This window comes from Caretta caretta, chromosome 2 (genome assembly GCF_965140235.1).
Source record: "Caretta caretta isolate rCarCar2 chromosome 2, rCarCar1.hap1, whole genome shotgun sequence".
NCBI lineage: Eukaryota > Metazoa > Chordata > Testudines > Cheloniidae > Caretta > Caretta caretta.
Genome location: NC_134207.1, coordinates 7,725,694 through 7,747,978, shown reverse-complemented (window position 1 = coordinate 7,747,978; position 22,285 = coordinate 7,725,694). Strand labels below are relative to the sequence as shown.

The 22,285-nt window shown below is 49.5% G+C and overlaps 1 protein-coding gene across 9 annotated transcripts in view; it reads right to left on the bottom strand.

Annotated features, from left to right (window-relative positions):
• TSNARE1 (t-SNARE domain containing 1) overlaps nucleotides 1-22,285 on the bottom strand; it is a 719,956-nt gene that overhangs the window by 261,527 nt on the left and 436,144 nt on the right. For 7 of the 9 annotated variants that reach the window (XM_048841780.2, XM_048841783.2, XM_048841785.2 and 4 more), the window contains one exon: nucleotides 16,177-16,344. In XM_048841780.2, the coding sequence (XP_048697737.1) occupies nucleotides 16,177-16,344 (168 nt within the window). The remainder of the gene's footprint in view (nucleotides 1-16,176; nucleotides 16,345-22,285) is intronic. The other 2 variants (XM_048841786.2, XM_048841784.2) reach the window with 1 other exon arrangement.

Here is a 22,285-nt window from a genome sequence, read left to right as displayed (position 1 = left end):
GTTTATAAATCTCTCAACTGTACTGATTAGCTCTTTGATCTCATCAACAGCCATCCCAATCCCAATTTTCCATCACAGTCCATATTTTCATACCTCCTACAATGCTAACTTGCGTATCACTTAAAAACACTCCCAAAATAAGCTTACTAAGGCACACAGTTCAGGTCATGATGAGAACAAAGAGTCATGATCCAGTGCAATTTTGAAACAATGTTTTTGCCCTGTTTTTTCCTCTACAACTTCTCCAGACTACATTATTTCCATGCTAACTTCAAAATAGGTCCCCCCATAGGACCTTCAAAGTAAAGACAAATAGCTTATGTTTAATGTGATGGAGAAAGGGAGCCAATGGATGAATACCCATGGTACGATCAAAGTGATGAGCAAGAAAAACAATCTTCACAGCAGCCTTTCGGCATAGCTAGCTTTACTTGTTCATATCATCACTTGCTAAAGAATCTCCCTCTTTCCCGAAGGCTTCCCTGTTATTTCTGTGCTTCCACCATTTTACTTTCAGACTTGTACATATATTTTCCCCAAAACATACTCTTAACTTACCTTCTCCCAAGCAATAATACCAAAGAAACCTAAGGGAGATTATCATGATCAACTCATTGGTTATCAGCTTGTAATACAATACAGGGGTGCAGAGAATACAGTCATTTTGGGATGTAAACACAAATGTCATCATGCTACAGTCTAGGGGCCTTATACAACGACCTCTGAAGTTAGTGGAAGTCTTTGACTTCAATGGCCACTGGCTCAGGGTCCTGGGGAATTTATAGTTCTGTTCTACATTGCTCCGGTGTGACCACAACTAGGCATTATATATAGTTCCAAACATCTTGGTAGCAGAAGAAAATGAGTAAATTAGTGTGACAGATATGGCAATTTCCTGCAATATCTTTTGGAGATCTTGCTGTATTAAGTTTATGTATCACTGCGGGCCAGGGGTTGAAGGTAGTTCTATGGGGAAAGCTGACCACAGCTCCTTCAGGAATTAAGAAGTGCATGTGGGTGCGTGTATGTGTGTAGGGGTGACTATGCAAATTCACTCAGGCTGTGAAGCTGCAGAGGCATGCCACCACTTGAAGCGGCTCACATATACTAGTTCAAACTGGATTCTCCAAAGACCAACAGAAAAAGAAATGATTCTTGGATAAATAGCCCAAGTTTAAACTAACACAGAGCCTTCTTTCTGATTGAGAAAATGGAGAGGACTTTCTGTCCAAGGGGCCCCCAATTCTTCCTGGGAGGAGTGGAAGGATTACTTAGGTCCCATAAGACTGTTGGGTGCCCACTGGTAATTTTTTTAGCAGATATATAGGAACTTTGTTTGTAATAAGTTTTTTCTGTAAAGCTTTCACCTTAAGAATACATGTGCTTGCTTATAAAGAGTTGTGGGGTAATTTGTGACTGCTGGCAATTACAGCTTTTTCATAGCCTTCGGAAAGGAAGCAAAGCAGAGACACTGACCTTTTGAGGTGGTCTGTCTTGTTGTGGATATCACAGTGTAAGCCGGGAACTGTGCAGTCTGGAAAAACCCCTGGTCAGGAGGGAGAGAGACATCTGTCTCCACCCAAGAGAGGTGACAGCTGAGGAGCCAGCGGCCTAGAGTGGGTACCCTTGGTGGACCACAAGCTGGGAAAAACAGGTTCAGTTGCCCTGAACTGTGACAATTAGATGGAATACAGAGAACAGAAATAAAGTGATTGAAGAGCAAGGGAGATTGACTTGTGAGCAGGACAATAACTGTCTGTTGGTATCTGAAGAGTGTAAATGTCAAGGAGGAAGAAGAATTATTGAAAGCGCCTAATAGAGTTTTACTAGGTGTAGAGGGTTGAGAAACAGGAAAGGGATATTTAAGAAGAATAGAGGGAAGAATTTCATCAACAGTGAACTCTACTGAACCATGAAATAGTCTCCCAAAATAAATGGAGGCAGTCCTATAGCTTGGGTCATTTAAAATTAAATGGACAATATATTCAAGCATATTCTGTAGGGAACAATCCAATACTGACTCCCAGGGGATGGACATGTCAAGCTAATAGGTTGTCACTATCTCTAATGACTATGAGTTTCCAATATACTACAGTGAATTGGTGTTTTTGAACAAACTGGATGTTTCAAAGAATCATAGAAATGTAGGACTGGAAGGGTCCTCAAAAGTCATTTAGTCCAGTTCCCTGCACTGAGTATTAACTAGACCATCCTTGATAGGTGTTTGTCTAATCTGTTCTTAAAAAACCTCTTCTGTCAGAGATTACACAGCCTCCCTATGCAATTTGTTCCAGGGCTTAACTACCCTTACAGTTAAGAAGTTTTTCCTAATGTCTAACCTAAATCTCTCTTGCTGCAATTTGAGGAGGTAACTTACCTGTAAATGGAGGTTCTTTGAGATGTGTTGTCCCTATTTGTACACCATACATGGGTGTGCATGCGCGGCATGCATCTGAGTCCAGAAGTATTTCTTAGCAGTGTCTGTTGACTCACACATACATAGTGCATTCCCTCGTGCTCACAGCTGAGGCTATAATAGGTCATGTGGGTTGATGACTCTCCAGTGTCCCTCTTACTGCTGTGTAGTCCAGTCCGCAGGAGAGATCATGGAGACCAGGTAGTGGAATACAAATAGGGACCACACATGTCAAAGAACCTCCAGTTCGTAGATGACTTGTGCCTGCTAACAGAGGTGGGGAACAATGTAAATGGAGGGATGCATGACTGTCCCAGATGTCTCCTCTGGGAGGAACTTCCAGCCCCACATCCCTGGGCCAGGACAGCCAATCCTGCCAACTCCTAGGGGGCTGGGTCCACAGGAGCGGGGAGCTCTTGGCCCGGCTGGGGCCATCCCCAGCCCTGGCTGAGCAGAGGCCAGGGAACCTGCTCCTGGCGCCTTCTCCAGCAATAACAGTGACTGTCATCCAGGGCTGAGCATGTGAGGTTTGCAAACAATAATAAGGTATATCCATCTAGAGCTGGGGAGATGTGTGGCTGTGATACAGCATGGCCAGAGGGCAGCAGGAGAGTGTTTTTGTTTTTGTTTTTGTTTTTTTTTTTAAGCAGAAAAAAAATTTATTTGTGTAACACCTACAAGAATCACAAAAAAAAAAATAAAGCAAAACTATGCAACAAAACAAAAGCAAACACAAGGTATAACACAGCAGCCTTCAGGAAGGAGAAGTGTTCAGGCTAGCCTGGGCCCAGAGCGGGGGGGCTTCCTCGACACTCGTGGTCTTCCACCCTCCTGAGTTACCTGGTGGCCTTGAGCGGGGGGGCTTCCTCGACACTCATGGTCTTCCACCCCCTCGAGTTACCTAGTGCCACGCCCAGCGTCACCGATTATTCCTCTCCTGAGAGTGCCCGACAAGATGGGCACGGCTGCGAGGTGGGCAGTTTGGGGGTGGGGGGGGACGTACACCACGTGTGATAGGACCCCTCCTAGGTGACAGTGATGATGGTATCCACAGCGGCAACGGCTGGGGCTGGGGTCTCTCGCTCTACCCCTCAATCAAAGGGTCAGACGGAGGGAACCGGACGGGGTCACCGAGCAGAGAACCTCGGACAGCGCCCACCGCTCCTCGAAGGCATCAAGGGAGTCGGTGGACGCCGCCCAGAGGAACTCTGCCCGGATACGTGAATGTACTGAGGATCGGAAAACGGCCCTACAAGCGCAGGATGCTTCATTAGCCAACCTCCCCTCTCTGGTTTTATAAATGGCTGTTTTAGCTAGGGCTAGGAGGAGGTTAACCAGGAGATCTCGTGATTTTGTGGGGCCATGGATGGGGAGTGTGTAGATAAAAAGGTGAGGGGAAAAGTGTAGCCAAAAGCGTAATAAAATATTCGTGAGGAGCCGGAAAAGGGGCTGCAGCCTGGCACACTCTAAATATACGTGCACCAGGGTTTCCCTAACGTTGCAAAAAGGGCAAGTATCCGGGATGGGGGTGAACCATGTCAAAAACACGCCCGTGCTCACAACTCCGTGAAGGAGCCGCCAACTAATGTCCCCAACGGGCCTCGGGACCAAGGTGGAATACAGGCTGGCCCACCGGGGTTGATCACCCTCCAAACTTGGCAGGAGGTCCCGCCTCTTTGTATCGGGGCAGGACACCAGGGTGTGAGCGTGGAGGGTGTGAAGCGTGAGTGTGTATAGATATTTCCGTGGTGCGATTTGGAAGCTGACCGGCTGCAGTTTATGCAGCCGGCTCACAGTGAAAAGGTGAGGGGTTTGTTGGGATCTACGGCGTAAGGGCCCAACTGAAAGGTCCGGCGGGCCTGGGATAGAGGGTGGGCGGGGTGCGCCCTCGCGCAGGGCTCGACTGAGATAAGCCCGAGCAGCGGTCGTCAAGGCGGCCTTCACCTCCTGAAGTACGTGCAGGGGGTACGAGGTCTGGAGAGCCCCATATGCCGAGCGAGCATTACAGGATCCAGCCAGTCTCCCCGGTCGTAGTCCAGGAGGTATCCGACTCTCGTGGCTTCCGCCAGGACCAAACTCTGGCACACCGAGCGGGACTCCGCGCCTGCACACGGAGCTGGGGGTTGTGTAGCAGGGGCTCCGCGAGGAGATCTGCTCCCACGGTGGCCGCCACAGACCTAGTCGTTGAAAACAGTTTTCAGGTCCGGAGGAGGTCCTGGTAGAAGACCGGCAGCCCGGAGAGGTCTCGCGGAAAACCTCTCGGACAGAGATAAAGGAGCTGCCGGTCGTATCGGAGCCCTTGGAAGCGGCGCAGGAAGGCGTGTGCCAATATGCTCCACGTTGAACTACCTGCACTGTAAAGGAGCCTCTGCAGGGCCTGGAGGCGGAAGACACGGACCTGAGTGTGCAGACACTTCAGGCCCTGCCCTCCTTCCTTCAGGGGTAGATGAAGAACCCCAACAGGGGCCCAGTGCATTCCTGACCAAAAGAACTCTAGAATCGATGTCCGGAGGTTGGTCAGGAAACCCGGGGCTGGGACCAGGGTGTTGAGCCGGTACCAGAGCGTGGACAGGACTAGTTGGTTAAGCACCAGTGTTCTCCCTCAGAGGGAGAGACATCGGAGTAGCCTCGTCCATTTCCGGAGCCGCTCTATCACCCCGCCTTCTAAATTTTGCCAGTTCTCCAGCAGAGAAGGGTGCGTGGCAGAAAGGTAAACGCCTAGGTAGAGCAGTGGACCCGCGCTCCACCGGATGGTCTGAAGCGCGGGTGGGAGGGAGCTCACCTGCCGCCAGTCCCCCACCGCCAAGCCAGAGCTCTTGACCCAGTTGACTCGGGCGGAGGAGGCTGCTGAATAGATGGCCTGGCAAGCCTCCACCCGCGCCCAGTCGCCCGGGTCCTGGACCACGAGGAGCACGTCATCAGCGTACGACGACAGGACCAGCCGCAGCTCCGGCTCCCGCAGCACCAGCCCCGTCAACCTCCTGCAGAGGAGACAGAGGAAGGGCTCGATCGCCAGAGCGTACAGCTGGCCCGAGAGGGGGCACCCCTGCCGTACTCCTTGCCCGAAGCTGACCGGTTCGGTCAGGGTCCAGTTGAGCCTAACCAGACACTCCGCGTAAGCGTACGGCACCTGGAGAAAACTCACAAACTGAGGTCCGAATCCAAATGCCTGCAGAGTGTCCAGGAGGTACCCATGGTCCACTCTATCGAACGCCTTCTCCTGATCAAGAGACAGGAGGGTGAACGACAGACCGTCTCTACGCCCGAGTTCCAAAAGATCTCAGACTAGAAAAAGGTTGTCAAAAATGCTGCGACCCGGGACAGTATAGGTCTGGTCTGGGTGGATCACACCTTCCATCACGGACCCTAGCCGCAGCGAGATTGTTTTTGCTACGATTTTGTAGTCCGTGCTAAGGAGCGAGACGGGACACCAGTTTCGTAAATCACGGAGGTCCCCCTTCTTCAGCAACAAGGCGAGCACTGCTCGCCTGTATGAAAGAGGGAGGACCCCGCCCTGCAAAGACTCAGCCCAGACAATGGCTAGGTCTGGGCCAAGGATGTCCCAGAACGCACAGTAGAACTCCATGGTCAGCCCATCCATGCCCAGAGAGGGCTTCCGAGAACTCGGCCAGGGTGAGAGGCAGCTCTAGTCGGTCTCGGTCGCCCACGCTGACCGTGGGGAGTTCCTCCCAGAGCACCGTGCAAGCGCCAGGATCTGTCGGATCCAGGGAGAAAAGGCTTGTGTAGAAGTCACGGGCCCTCCCACACATCTCCACTGGATCCATGAAGGGGGTGCTGTCTTCTGCTAGAAGGCAGGTGACATGTTTCTTGGCCCCCCTCATTTTCTCCAGGGCGTAGAAGAAACGGGAGTTGTGATCCATCTCCCGAAGGAGGCGGATGCGGGATCGAACAGAGGCACCTTGGGCCCGATGGTCCTCGAGGGCCCGGAGCTCCTCCCACTTCTCCCGGCACGCTCCACAGAGGAACAGGTCCTCGGGGCTGGCAGCCACACGCCTCTCCATCTCTAAGACCTCCCGTTCCAACTGCTCTATCGCTGCATTTCTCCGTCAGCTGGTGCCCTGGGTGTAGTCACGGCAGAAGAGCTTGGCGCGCACCTTCCCTAGATCCCACCATCGCCACGCCGAGGGAAAGGCACGCTGCTGCTCTCGCCAGGCCAGCCAAAACTCCCGGAAGGACGTCACAAAGCCCTCATCCTCCAACAGGCTGTTGTTAAAATGCCAATAGGCCGGCCCCGGCCTCTCTGCACGGAGGGAGGCTGCTATGGTGACTAGATGATGGTCGGAAAATGGGGCCGGCCGAATGTTGGAGGAGTGGGCCTGTGAAAGATGGAAACGGGATAAATAAATACGGTCCAACCGAGAGTGGTGTGACCGATGGGCCTCCACCCGGACAAAGGTGAACGTGGAAATGTCATCTGGGTGGTGGTCACGCCAGATGTCTACTAGGGAGTGATGTTCGACTGTTCCTCGGAGAATGTTCGTGGCAGCCGGGCTTAGCTCGGCCCCTGAACGGTCCTGTACCTCGAGGGTGGTGTTGGAGTCCCCTCCCAAGACTAAGCACTCGTGAGAATCTAGGGTGCTGAGGAAGTTGGACACCAGCTGATAGAATTGCGGCCGCTTCGGGCTCGTTGTCGGGGCATAGATGTTAACGAGGTTGACCACGAGCCCCTCCATACGGACTCGGAGATGCAGCAGGTGGCCCGGCACGGCCTCAGTGACCCCTAGCACCTCGGGCCGTAGGTTGGGGAAGAACAGGGTCGCCACTCCAGCTTGTCGAATCGTGAAGTGGCTGAAGTAGACCCCGTCCCCCCACTCCAGCCGCCAGCTGTCCTCGGCGGTCGGATCCGTATGGGTCTCCTGCAGGAAAACCACAGAGTACCCCCCTTCCCGAAGGTAAGAGAGCACCTGGGAACTGCGGAGAGCCATCCTACAGCCCCTGGTGTTCAAAGTTGCAATAATGAGGAGCGTCATGCAGAGGGCTGGGGGGGTGGGGGTTCCTTGTTGGCGGGGGTGTTCGCAGCCCCCGGAGGGTCGCGCAATAATCCGTGACCCATCCCGCAAGTGAGTAAATCGTCATAGAAGATGCGGGCCCGCCCGTAGGCCGCGACACCATGCCTTCCTTTCCCTTTACCCTCCTTTATAAGAGCCCTTGTGGCCTGGAGGATTTGATCAAAGTCCCCCCATAGCTGGAGAGCTAGCTGTACCCTGTTGCGGGAGCCACGGATGTCTTCTAAAAACTCTCGCAACGCTTTTCGCAGCTCATGGGGGGGTGGGGTTGCGATTTCCGGGTTATTCCCTGGTGGGGCTCTTGGTGCAGCCTCGTGGTCCGCTGAGGCGGATAGGCAGGGTGAAGACCACCAATGGGGCGTCTGACAGGCTAAAGTTATTATGTCCGTCTCAAGCCTTGAGGTAGAAGAGGATGGCGGAGGGAAAATTGCAGCTCCTAATGGGTCGCGGCAGGAAAATGCAAAGGCTGCTCTTTGGGGGGGATCCGCAAAAAACAGGAAAGAAATAACCCCAGGGGCGGCAATAGCATTTCAGGAGGAGGTGGATTGGGCAGGGACAGGGGTGGGGGCGGGGGCAGAGGCGAGGCTGGGAATTGGTCCTGCTTTGAGCAGGGGGTTGGACTAGATGACCTTCTGGGGTCCCTTCCAACCCTGATATTCTATGATTCTATGATTCTATGAGGCTCTGGGCTTCGGGAGGCAAGCAGCTAAGAGGTGGTGCCTCCCGAACAGATTTGAGGGTTAAGGGGGTGGGGAGGGGGCTCCCAATGATGCTAGGTGCAGGCTCTTTGGTGGATTTGGCAGCCATGGCCTCAGGTGGTGGACCACCTTCTGCAGGGTGCTCGCCCGGGAAGGCGGTTAGGGGGAGGGAGCATGGGGAAAGGGGGACTGGGGTAAGGTTTCCCAGATTGAGGCCAGCTGGCAGTAGGTCATTCTCTCCCTGGGTGTCCAGGGTCAAACCTAGGGCCTCGATCTCCTCATACATGGAGGAAAGGTCGTCTTCTGCCACCCCGGGGGACTCCCCTCTGGCGCCCGCTACGATGGTCGCTTCGGGGTTCGCGGGGGGGGTTCGGGTGATATTCGGGCAGAAGGGGCTTCCTCAGGGGTCTCGGAGGGGAGGGTCTCCTGTGGAGGGGAGATTCTACCTTCCAGTGCTATTTTGTCTTCCCCTCCTGACGCCGGCAGATGGATCTCACTCGTGGGCATAGCAGAAGGCTCAATGTCTGTGCCTCCCTTCCTGGTCTTCCGGGGGGCCTCTGCATCGGATGGGTGCAGCGGAGCTCGAGCCTTCCACTTGCCTCGCTTTCCCTGGACTAGGGTCTAGCCCTCCATAGCATCGTCTGGGGGCTGGTTAGCAGGGGTCGTGTTGGGGGGCAGAGGCGATGGTTCAGGGGCTCGGGGGGGTAACGGTGAGGCAGCATGGGGGGGCGGTTCTCCTTGGGGTGTGCCCTCTTCTATGCCCGGTAATATCTTTGCTGCACCCTCCTCCATAGGCTCTTCTGGATTGTTAACAGCAAGGGCAGGGCTCCCTCGCTCGTCTGGGCGTTGTAGGGGAGGTGTCTCTTGGGCCCGGGCAGGAGCAGCGGTGGATCGAGCAGGAGGAGAGGTGGTTTCAGATGTCGGGCAGCCAGGGGCGTCGGCAAAGACGGAGCTGATGTCCTGCCTGGTCTCGGGGGTCTCGGGTGCACCTCCCCACCGGGCCAAGGGGCAGTCTCTTCAGACATGCCCCGCTGATCGGCAGAGGTAGCACCGGGCCTCTCCTGTGGAATAGTAGACCCGATAGCGGGCTCCCTGGTAGGGGACTAGGAAGGACCCCTCGAGCGCCTCTCCCCGCCGGCAGAAGCTGCACTTGCCAGCCGAACGAAAGGACGTGACGGAGGGTGGGGTCCTTGCAGCCCAACGGGAGAGGGCTGATGACAGAAACGGGTTTCCCAGGGTGGAGAGAGCAGCTAACAGGGCAGCATTGGGTAGAAAAGGAGGGACAGAGGTCAGGACTAGGCGGACGCCCAGGTCTTCTAGCGGCTCCAGGGGGACAAACACCCCCCCCCACCGCCAGGCCCTTCTCCACCGCCTCCTGGGCGGCAGCCTCTGATGCTAAGAAAAAGACGACCTTCCCGTACATTTTGGAGGCCGCCACAATAGCCGTGGGTCCTACCACCCTCCCCAATGCCTGCACATATGTCTCCACGTGGGGCGAGGCGGGCACCAGGAGGCAACGGACACCATGCTTCCTGGTCATGGTGGGAAAGGGGCCTCGGCCGCTATTGATGGTAGCGGAGGTGGTGGGTGGGCGAGATGACGAGGCGGCAGGTGTTGGGGGGCTGCCACCACCCGGGCATACACCCTGGGGGCCGGGGGAGGGACACTCGCAGAGCTGGTGGAGGGAACAGCGGGGAGGGACGCCATGGTCGATGACGAGGCCACAGCGGTGGGGGCAGCCTCTGTCATGGAGGGCTTGGTGGTTGTGGCGGGGCCCTTCCCCTTCTTCGCACCCTGGCCTTTCTGGCTAACCGGGGGGGCTTTCCTAGAATCTGGGGGGGAGGTGGGCGTAGCAGCGGCAATAGTCGCCCCGGTGCCTCCGGCTGCCAATGCCCCAGCAGGGGCGGTGGCAGGTGTTTTGGCAGCAGTGGTGGTGGGGGGAGGGGTCTTGGGGGTAGGTGGGGGAGGGGCAACTAAGGTTGTTAGAGGGGCCTCACCCCTCTCGTTCCCCGCCATCGTGAGCAGGGAGAGACGGGGAGACACCAGAAGGAAGAGGGGGAAACAGATTAACCACTTCTCCCTATTGGGCTGCAGGCGGGGGGGGGGGGGGGGGGGGCAAATGTGTCGGACTGGACAAGGGAAGGAAAACAGGAGTTGGGGTCAGGTAGTGGGGCAAACTGTGGGGAGGGCAGTCCGGGGGCGGGGGTGGGGGGAATGCGGACCCATACGCGTTTATCCAAAGAGTCTCGTTTGGTTGGCTGTTGTATCTGGTCCGGATGACGAAATTCAAAGCAAGCAGTTGAGGCTAGAGGCAGATGGCAGGTTGCCAGCAGGGACGGACGGCGGGGAGGCCATGACGGTTGCAGTAGTGTTGGGGGCGGGCACCGATGGATCGGGGGGCAGCTCCGTGCCACACCCCCTGTGCCCCTACAAACTTAGTTAAGACACAGTCAAACTCCCCCCACACGAGAGTACAGTTCAAAAGTTACTCAGTCTTACGGCCCCCTCCACAATGATTTGTAGCTTCCCCGGGCGATGTCTCTGTCAGCTGTCTTCTCTCCCGGTCTTTGTGGAGCATTCCAAAAATGCCAAGCAGATAAGAAGACAATTAATTGCGGGTCCACAAACGAACAGCAAAACGGTTGGGTCTGGGGGCGTCCACTCCCCTCCTCCGGGAAGCGGGTCGGCAGTCCTCCCCCCCTCCTCCGGGGGTTGCAGCTGAAGCAGTAGCAGCGTCCGAGGGCAAGCGTGGGGGGGCTGGCAGGCAAGCTGGCAGCCGACCAGCACTCGAACAGCAGCAAAAAAAACAAAAAAACCAGCAAAAAAAAAAAACAAAACGAAGAAAAAGCATCTGGCTTGGTCGCGGGGCGGGGGGGAGGGGGGAACTAAAGCAGGGGCAAAAAGCAAGGAAAGCCCAGGCCAGAGGACAGCAGGAGAGTGTCAGAAGGGAGCCTTCTTCCCTGTAGAGGGAAGAAAATTTGCTATAAATTAATTAAAGCACCTGAAGCCAATTAAAGCACCTGAAGCCAGTTACATGATAACCCCTCCCCCCCTGCTTCAATCAGACAAGAGGAGGAGTTGAAGCAGAGCGGATCGGTGTTGGAGCAGAGAGCGGTTTGGAGGAGTTGAAGCAGAGCGGATCAGTGTTGGAGCAGAGAGCGGTTTGGTGGAGTTGAAGCAGAGCGGATCGGCGTTGGAGCAGAGCGGATCGGTGTTGGAGCAGAGAGCGGTTTGGAGGAGTTGAAGCAGAGCGGATCGGTGTTGGAGCAGAGAGCGGTTTGGAGGAGTTGAAGCAGAGCGGATCGATGTTGGAGCAGAGAGCGGTTTGGAGGAGTTGAAGCAGAGCGGATCGGTGTTGGAGCAGAGAGCCGTTTGGAGGAGTTGAAGCAGAGCGGATCGGTGTTGGAGCAGAGAGCCGTTTGGAGGAGTTGAAGCAGAGTGGATTGGCGTTGGAGCAGAGAACAGTTTGGAGGAGTTGAAGCAGAGTGGATTGGTGTTGGAGCAGAGAGTGGTTTGGAGGAGTTGAAGCAGAGCGGATTGGCGTTGGAGCAGAGAACGGTTTGGAGGAGTTGAAGCAGAGCGGATTGCTGTTGGAGCAGAGAGCCGTTTGGAGGAGTTGAAGCAGAGTGGATTGGCGTTGGAGCAGAGAGCGGTTTGGAGGAGTTGAAGCAGAGTGGATTGGTGTTGGAGCAGAGAGTGGTTTGGAGGAGTTGAAGCAGAGTGGATCAGCGTTGGAGCAGAGAGCGGTTTGGAGGGAAGCAGAGGAGAGTTTGAAGAAGTGCTGTGGTGGGCTAAGAAGACCAAGACCCTAGGTAAAGGGACACCTGGTTTGTGCAAAGGGAGGGCAGGAAGCCCCACAAGCTGAAGGGCAGGAGAGGGAAGTAGCCCAGGGGAAGGAACCGCTAGTTCTAGTGGTTTACCGCTATCCCTAGGGCCCCTGGGCTGGGACCCAGAGTAGCGAGCGGGCCCGGGTTCCTCCCTCTCCACTCCCCTCCTCTATGATACTAGTGGGGCAGTTAATACCCCAGTTCAGGGGCAAGAAACGGTGCCCTGAACACCCCCCCACCCCTGCCCCAAGAAGAGAAAGCGCGAGACCCATCAGAGTAGTGCCAGCAATTTGCCACAGGCACAATTCAAAATGTCCATATCCTTCTCATCACATTTCTTTTAAAATAGGTTGAAGGATTGCTTAATATCTGCTTAATGCAGCATAATGATGGAGAGACATAATACACGATGCTAATTTTCTTATATGTCACCCTCTTCCTATTAATTAAAGAATCACTGAAGCTCTGTATGCAAGAATGCGTATGTTGTGTAGCCCTTGCAAGGTCATTGAATGAATGTACAGTACCAGTTATCAATGCAAAGTGGGTTTCGGTTGTGATGTCAGTGGAAAAACAGATTCTTAAGAAACAGAAACCTGAATCCCTGTCACCATATGCAAAGTGGCTGAGTGAATTATCGAACACTTAGCTAATGGGGAATTAACATTAGGTGGGAGTCACACTTGGAAAGCCTACAAAATCAATAAAAATCTTATTTTAAAATAAAGGTGCATTATGTCTGTGTACTTTTAACAACCTTGTAGCACCTGGAGTGAAGTCTTCCATGCCTGCTGGGCATCTTCCATCTGCTCAGCACAGGAAGCTTTCATCTAGCATTTTCAGTTACAGGGAAGAGACAATGTCTTCTGTGCCAGGCAGGAGACGGTAGGAACATGTATAGGGAAAGGAAGCTGCTACATTCTCTCAATAATGTCTCAAGAATATGACCCATCTCTACCACTTTCTGGGAAAATACCATTACATCCATGCTTCTTAGATATCAAACGTCCCCTCCACCCTCCAAAAAAAAGAAGCCATGCTTTCCAGGACTGAAACACAGGAGAAAGCAGAGTGCAAAGTATTCGTACAGCACCTGTGAAATTAATATTGACATACGCCCCAAATGCCCGCATGAATCTCTATATCCTCTACCCCAACAGGGCAGCTGCAATCAGCCAGACTGTCCTTGGTCTCTTTCTAAATGTTACATCTTGATAGGAAGGCTGGGCCTTTTCACTTTGTTGACTACCTTCTGTAAAAAAGTGCTTTTAGGACATCTGTAAGCATCTTTTTAGGATTGTACTATCTTCAAGACATTGTAAATTTATCTTGTTCAGGTGAGTCCATCCTGGATCATTTTTATCCCTTCAGTTCATCAATACTATTATTGTAAATTGTACATACAGAAGGAATATCCAGGTCACTGGACTGGGGATATTTTAATTTGCGTTTACTTGTATACAATACCCAAGATGGTTTTACCAGTACAACCTAAAATAAACACTTAAGTATACTTAAGAGCAGCAACATCCCAAGGTACAAATATATGCAACATACTGCAGTGAACCACATTATAGATGGCTCTGCAGGAGGCTCAGCCACGAGAGATTCCAGCAGAGGTTTTCACTGGATATTGCTGTCAAACTCACACTCACAGACAGGTACAGATGCTAAAATGGAGGATAACCTTTTACAGTTTCACCTCAGGGAACAAAAATATTCAATGACTTTCTGTATCTTGGATATCAGCACCACCATTCAACCAACCTGAGCCGAGGCAAGGTGTGCATAAAGGGAGATATACCCCTAGAAGACAAAATAAGTCTCCCATTTTAAACACTGAATCATATCTAATTCTTATCTCTATTTAAAAGCAGCATATATTCCCTTCTCAAAGATGCAGTGTACTGGATCACAGTTTGAACTTTTGTCCTCTTCTTGCACTGTTGATTTGCATCACACTTTTTGACATGCTAATATCCAAATTCATTCTGATAAAAGTAGCTGAATTCAATTAGAGAATAACATGTATTTCTTAATCAAATGTTCTGATTTATTCTGAAATCCTATCTTTAGGTTCATCCTTAGTTTAAGCGTGCGTAAGTTTGTGAGTGGAAATGTTCTCTGTTCTCATTCATTTATCGGTTAAATTCAAGCAACTGAGTATTCCAAAAGTGAAAACTGATTTTTTTAAAAGAAAAAAATGTATACATGACTCAGTCATATCTCTAAAAAAAAAAAAAAAAGCTTTTGGCGCTTTTTGATGTTATATTTATAAACCTTTGTGCTGCCTTTTAGTAAAAAATAAGCCTGGAATATTGTAATTTGATTCCTTTCCTTCACCATTACTACGTTAAGAACCGACAGATTCTTATATAAAAGAGCAAAATATTTAATTATTAAGGTAGGAGGGTTACAGTATTTTATTTTGCATGATCACTGGTATTAGGCATTGACTGCTGATGGAAATAGAGGAAGCAGGAAGTAGGTGTATGTATAGAGTAAGGTGGATTGTTCAACCTAGCATCCAACAACATATCTGGGTACAGTAACTCAACCTTAACTAGGACGATGCTACGTGAGGTTTTGTTGTTATGTCGCTGATCAATTAGGGAACATGCTCGTTTAAAGTTGCGCAATGCTCCCTTATAACGTTCTTTGGCAGCTGCCTGCTTTGTCTACTGCTGGCAGGAAGAGCAGCCCGTTGCAGCAGGCTGGTGGGGGCTTGGAACCAGGGTGGGCCGGCAGCCCCCCCATCAGCTCCCCGCTCCCCTAAGTTCCCTGTGCGGCACCCGCCCAGCAGACTATCAATTTCCGGGCAGTTCAGCTGTCCCTCCCGCCACTGCCGTGTGCTGCTCCTGCCCTCTGCCTTGGAGCTGCTCCCCGAGCCTCCTGCTTGCTGTGGAGGGAGGGGGAAGAGGAGTGCTGATGTCTGGGTGTCCCCCTCTCCCTGTTCCTCCCCCCCCGCTCCTGTACCCCATCTCCACAGAGCAGGAGGGGATAGGACAGGGCTCAGGATGGAGGGAGTTTCCTGGCAGCAGCTGCTATCTCAACTTGCTGATCTACTTAAAAAGGCAGTGTACTTAGAGTAGGATCAGCATACTTAAAGAGGCAATGCGCTTCTCTCTCACACACGGTGTGTGTCTATCTCTCTCTGTCAGACACACACCGTGTGTGTGACTTTGTCTCTGTCTCTCTCTCTCTCACACACACACTCACTGGATATCTCACACACACATGCAACACCACCCCCACCCCTACACTTTGGAAAGTGGCGGGAGTGGTGCGCTCCACTGGGATAGCATGGGTTCATCATCACGTTCAGTTTCCGCAGGGAATGTTTGCAGCCACTGCCATGCGTCTATTGTGTCTCCTCCCTCCATGTGTGCTGCCTTGCAGAGTGTGAGGCTACATTAACAACGTGTTAACCCTTGAGGGCTGAGTCGAGGGCTAGTTCATCATTTAGCGGTAAGGCATTCCCTGGGAAATATCCCACCCTCTGATTCCACCACCTCAACCAAGCTTCACAATCATCATTGCTGTGTACAGTATTAAATTGTTTAAAACTTATACTGTGTATACTGTATATAAAACTTATACTATATATATAGTCTTTTGTCTGGCAAAAAAAATGCCCTGGAACCTAACCCCCCATTTATATTAATTCTTATGGGGAAATTGGATTCGCGTAACGTCATGTCACTTGAAGTCGCATTTTTCAGGAACGTAAGTACGACGTTAAGCGAGGAGTTACTGTATATAAGCTGTATGACAACCAGCCAACAGCAGAAAGAATGCCAGTAAACTGCATCTGTTCCATGTCTCTCACCCACTGGGTCTGATCCTCTGATCTGTATGCACACAAAGCTATCACTGATCACAAGAGAGCTCTGCCTGAACCAGCACTGCAGCACTGAGCCCAAAGACTCTGCAGTGCGATAGACGATGAGACAAACTATATGCTTAAACATTTAATCCTAAACAGTAATTCCTTTAACTTTCACCAGTGACTATACGGCACTGTAATTCTTCCTTGCTCTACATGTTCCCACTGTAATATACACCTGACAATGCTCCCAAAACCTAATGGAGGTGTCACAACACCAAGAATATAAAACCAATGTCGTCTTCTCTTCAGAGTGTCTACCGTGTGGCTAAACTAATGACCACTCCCACTTCCAAGCCAGCTGGTAGTGAAGGCTACTGACCTCAATCTGCTGAATGGCTTCTTCCCGCAGACGGATGGCCTCCAGGTCCTCTTCTGTGATTTCCGAGAGCAGGGCTTGATCCTGACTCTGGTTCTGCCACATGCCATCTCCTCCATTAAAAATCTTCTCATCATCAGCCAGGTCGGAGAAGGGGGTCTTGGGACTCTGCTGAGATGGGAGAAAGGATGTAAGGCAGGGTTAGATTTAACAGCATGGTTGCTGCTTTTACCTACCAGGCAGATTATGCAAAACAAAGCTCTATGTACCAGATATAGTGCCTTTGGAATGCGTTTTAAGGGCTGTAGGCTGAGAACCACAGTACCCCCGCATCATAAAACTGCCCACAGTCCCCAGAGTGGGGCCAGGAGTGGAGCCCTCGGTGTGGGCAAGGCAGCCATACCCCAAATACGGCTGCGTGGGGCTGGGCAGCGGCCAGGACCCTGAGCACTGAGCCAGGAGCGGAGCACCCAGCGGGGTTGGCAGCCAGGACCTGAGAAGAGGGGCCAGGAGTGGAGCCCCACCTAAAAAATGGGGCAAACCCCCTGGTTTCCAGAGCCCCCCACCAAACCTACCCAAAGACCCACTCTACCACCCCGTGTCCCACTGCGGCACTCACCAGCCTCCTGCTGGCAGGAACGCTGGTGCAGGCTGCAAGACGCTGTCTCCCCCTCAGCCAGCCCTGCCCCCTGCCAGACCAGAGTGGCAAATTTTGAATATTTTTTTAGCACAGAGCTGGGCTGCAGCTGTTTGCTAATTGGGCTGCATGTGGACCATGGGCCACATTTTGAGAACCGCTGAGACAGATGATGGGCAGGAGAAGGGAAGAATTATCCCTGTTCTATAAATGGGGAACTGAAGAGGTCAAATGACATGCCCAAGGTAACACGGAAGTGTTGGTAGAGCTCGGAATTGAACTGAGATCTCCTGAGACCCAGGCCAATGCCTTCACCACATCATCTCTCTCATCATATGTCATATCATATATATCTCAACATACAGGCCCTGATCCAGCAAAGCACTTATGCACACATTTAAGTTTAAGCACATTAGTCCCACTGTTATTACTTATTAAGTCTACGATACCCTACAGTGTATTCAACACTTTACCAGAGCATACGCAAATTCCCTACCCTGAAGACTTTATGATCTAATTTACAGTACACGAGTTATCAGAGAGTGACGAACCGTGTGCCTGACGTGAGTAGGAAGGAGAGCTGCAACAGCAATACGATAATACAGTTATCACTATGGGCAACCCATGGTTCCATTTTGGTTTGCTTTTTGAATTAACTCACTGGCGGCTCACACAGCAGGTGTTCGTTTTTAGGAAGCATTTAAGGCTCCGCATGGTATAACATTAAACACGTAAGTAGCGCCATCGAACTGGCATTGCTCCCAGTTTCGCTTATCAAAAGTTAAATTAAATGGCAGTCCAGCTGCTTGCAACGTTATGAAATTGGAGGAAGACATGGTGATTGCTACCTCAGCCACAAGTGTCTCTCAAGGGTTGGGTTTGGGAAGGAAATACTTTGCTACTTTGCAATGGTCCTTGTTCTGAATGTTGCCAATTGCCCTCAATTTACATTGAATGAATGAGAATCAAGAACTCTCAGCAGCTCACTTGAGGTTCACAACACCCTGTAAAATTGGGTCTTCAAAACTGCATTAAGAAAGCAGTCTGGTCACCTTGAAAGGGATGGTGACCCCAGCCATGGGGTATGTGCCTGAAGAGCGAAACAGTACCTGTAAAATTATCTCTGCTTTTTGGAGGAAGTGTGAAGGGTGAACAAAGAGATGGGAATACAGGGCCCAAGACTTTCAAAATGGGTGCCTAAACTCAAACTCTTAAGGTCCTATTTCATCATCTAATATGTGTTGGATTTTCTGAAATGCTGTGCATCTGGCTCTCTGACTTCAGTTGGACCTGCTGGATGTTCAGGGCATTTGGAAATTGGATCACTTATTTAGGTGCATAAATATGGACTTAGGAATCTAACTTTAGGCACCCATTTTTGAAAATCGTGACTAAGGAAATCAATCTGTACGCATAAAAAGGGGGGGAAACATTCAAAAACAATGTTCCCCAAAATTATAAATAGAGAAGGAGATTCTTGCCATCAGTATTTTCCATTATTTCTTCCTCTCCTTCCCTAAGAGCTATTTTCTGGAGTGGAAGGATATGTTATAAAAGGAAACTCATCACAAAAATGAGGTTTACAAATGCATTAGGGGGGAGGGATAGCTCAGTGGTTTGAGCATTGGCCTGCTAAACCCAGGGTTGTGAGTTCAATCCTTGAGGGGGCCATTTAGGGATCTGGGGCAAAAATTGAGGATTGGTCCTGCTTTGAGCAGGGGGTTGGACAAGATGATCTCCTGAGGTCCCTTCCAACTCTGATATTCTATGATTCTATGATTTAAAATTACCAAGCCACATTTTAATAGCATTAAGACATTCCAGGGGGTGTATTATTGGTCCACTAATAGAAGTGTCAGACAGTTGAAAGAATATGGCAGACTGCCTACACGACCTGAGGTACGTATTAATCAACCAATAAAACACCCTGGAGTACCCTAATGCAACTCTTGTAGCTATGAAGGTCTCTTCTCAACTCAGCAACGTCTCACGTATTAAGGTTAATGGGAGTTGCACACACAGTCATCACGGTCACATTTTCACAGGGCTATCCAAACACAATTCATACCGCCTTCATCAAATTTGTTTGGTGTTTTCCAGAAGTGGCTGTACAGGATCAGGGGGAAAGCCACCACCCCAACAAACATACATCAGATGACTTGGCACCATCAAACTATGCACATAGCTACTCTATGTAACCATGTGTTCCTCTCATTGTTACTCTTGTTCTATCTTCCTCTACTCCCTATTTGTTACACGCACTCATTTTTGTGTCTGGTCTTAAATTAGAGTTAACACTCTTTGAGACAGGGTCCATGTCGTCCTATGCAGTTTTGCAGTACAATGGGGCTGCAGTCTTGACTGGTGCCTCTGGGTGCTGTATTGCAATATAAGTAAATAAGTAAATCCACAATAATCCACCTCTACCACAACAACAGATATGGCTCCAATATCTCCTTAAAAAGCATGGGCACTGATGTGTTTAAATAGATTATGGTCCAAGCACAATATACTCATGTTCTTCCTATTAAACAGACTGGTGACATGAGTTAACTTCAGAGTCACTGAAGACAGCTCTGTGAATCTGTCTCCTGGACATCTTGCAAAGAAGCCACATGAATGAGTGATCCTGTATTAAAGAAAGAATAGGATGTGTGCTGGCTATAATTTTCTGCAAGACATAAAAATGGAGTTGTGTTCACTCCATTGAGTCATTATGGTTGGCTACTGTGATCCATTTTTTGCTGATTATTTTGATGTAGTATGTGGCCCTCATACAATGGGTTGAATGAACAAACCCCTTGTTTTCAAGCAGCACCAAATGGAAACTCTCAGCTAACAAAGACTTGGATTTAAATGTGTAAAGAAATCTAATTCGATTTAATATTTTGGATTGTAAATTGTATTTTAATTGTTTTTTTCTTGTATTTCCTTTACATTTTGAATTTTTTTGTTACTGTATTTGAAAATGTTACACTTATAATCAACAAAGTTATAACAGAGACACTCGTTGATCTTCCATAGTTAAAGTTGCAATCTGAGATGGGCTTAAAATGAGGCATAATTTCTTGGTTTCCTCTATACATATGTAGCTTTTCAGTATGAAATGGTGCTAGATTCTATGCTATCTGAATTTTCTATGCAATTGTTGTTTAGATTCTTTTTATAATTTTTTAATAGGAAGTGCTTGAAGTTGATCCGTTCTTGAAGTTTGCCTGTGGCAGTCTTCTGCCAGTGTGTATCTTTAAAACAAACACTGTATCTGCAAAGGTATTGGTAAAGAGGTGAAAAAGTTCAGTATGTGCGATGTGCTGGATAGTTTTTGAAAACAATTTTTTTAGGACTAAGGGTCATTTTTTGTTCTTATTCAACATATGTGACAACTAATGAACAAACAGTAGCCAAGGCACATTCTCTCTGTTGGATAAAATCTTCTCTGTAGGATAAAATCTCTTCTGCCTGCAGCTATAGTTTTATCAGATTTTATCCTACAAATAAGGGTTTATGTGCAGTTCTTGATAGAAAAAGTTGTATCTGTCCGGCTGGATATAAAATCTGTCAGCAGCTGTACTTCTCTAGCAGATAAAATCTTCACTTCCGCAACTGCACTTGGGGGGCTGAGAGCCATTGACCCAAACGGTAAACCCTGTATACGATGGAAACCACTTCAAGCCACGGGCTGTGGCAGCACCTATGGCTGCGCTTCTGTGACACAGATCCAGAAATTACCTCCACGGAGTTCCACCCCCATTTGGCTGCTTAAACACTTTAATGGGGAAAAAAACATGCGGGAAACTAATACACAAAAACTCAATTGTGAAATGGTTCAAGTTGCCACACACGAGCCACGTGACAAAAACAACAAATCATCAAAGCGCGGAAATGAAAAGTTAAGCCACCTAACACTATATGCCCTCTCTTTTTCTGCCCAAAAGCACAACCTTATAGCTCCCATATCTACTGTACACCAGAGATCCTGCACAGCATATCTTTAGAGGACCAGAGAATGTCCCATACAAAGAACAGTTGCTCTGTCCGTGACTCAGAACTATAGCTCTCGTTTACACATCTAACTTTCAAGACACTATTACTGACGCTCATTAGAAGTTATGCTCCTACTGGAAATTAAAAGAAACAGACAAAACAGTGTGACAGGTACCAGACGGAAAGGCTCGGAAGTGCTGAGGCACAGGATGAAGCTAACACACGTGTGTTTGCACCCCTTGATAATCTGCACCTTATTCCCTAAGAACCAGAAACTTCTATGCTTAAACTCTGTACCGTTTTCTTTTTACTTCAACATCATCTTAATAAAATTATAGCATGCTGATATTTTGCTGACTTTTCAACCCTAACTAGGCTTAATGTGAATTCAGTTTATCATATTCCATTATGTCAGTGGTGAACACAGTCTTCTCCATTGGCTGTCTCCAGAATAAGGGATCCTTGAAATATCACGGCTCCCTTGTCCACATGATCTCAACTCTTGGCTGCTGTCTTTCACAGCTTTCTTTTTTGAATAGGTGGGAGAATAGACGGAGATGCTATTAAGAGGTCTTGCATGCAAAACTCTGTCACTTGCTTACCTTTGTTTTATTACTTGTTTTTATTATTTTATTATTTATTTGTTTTATTAATGGTTATGACAAAGCTGTCAGTGTCCTCAGAACTTGTGGGAAGCAGGTCTTACAATTGGATGGCAACCTAATTCTGGAAGACCAGGGGAAACACAGTTAACATTTCCACAACTTCTTCACCATCCACACACACACTTTATATAATTAAAGCTGCCGTCATAATCAGGTTTCAGAGTAGCAGCCATGTTAGTCTGTATTCGCAAAAAGAAAAGGAGGACTTGTGGCACCTTAGAGACTAACCAATTTATTTGAGCATAAGCTTTCGTGAGCTACAGCTCACTTCATCCGATGCATTCAGTGGAAAATACAGTGAGGAGATTTATATACACACAGACCATGAAAAAATGGGTGTTTATCATACACATTGTAAGGAGAGTGATCACTTAAGATGAGCTATTACCAGCAGGAGAGTGGGGTGGGGGGAGAGAAAACCTTTTGAAGTGATAATCAAGGTGGGCCATTTCCAGCACATTTCCAGGAGTTAACAAGTACGTCTGAGGAACAGTGGGTGTGTGTGTGTGTGTGGGGGGGAGGAATAAACAAGGGGAAATAGTTTTACTTTGTATAATGACTCAACCACTCCCAGTCTCTATTCAAGCCTAAGTTAATTAGCTGTAGCTCACGAAAGCTTATGCTCAAATAAATTGATTAGTCTCTAAGGTGCCACAAGTACTCCTTTTCTTTTTGCGAATACAGACTAACACGGCTGCTACTCTGAAACCTCACATGGTAATGAAGCCATTTAACAAGCACTTGCCAACCCCCACTACTTACTGTCAGTTTCTGAATTTACTGACAAAACCTGGTGTGCAGGACTGTAATATTTACTCGGAACATG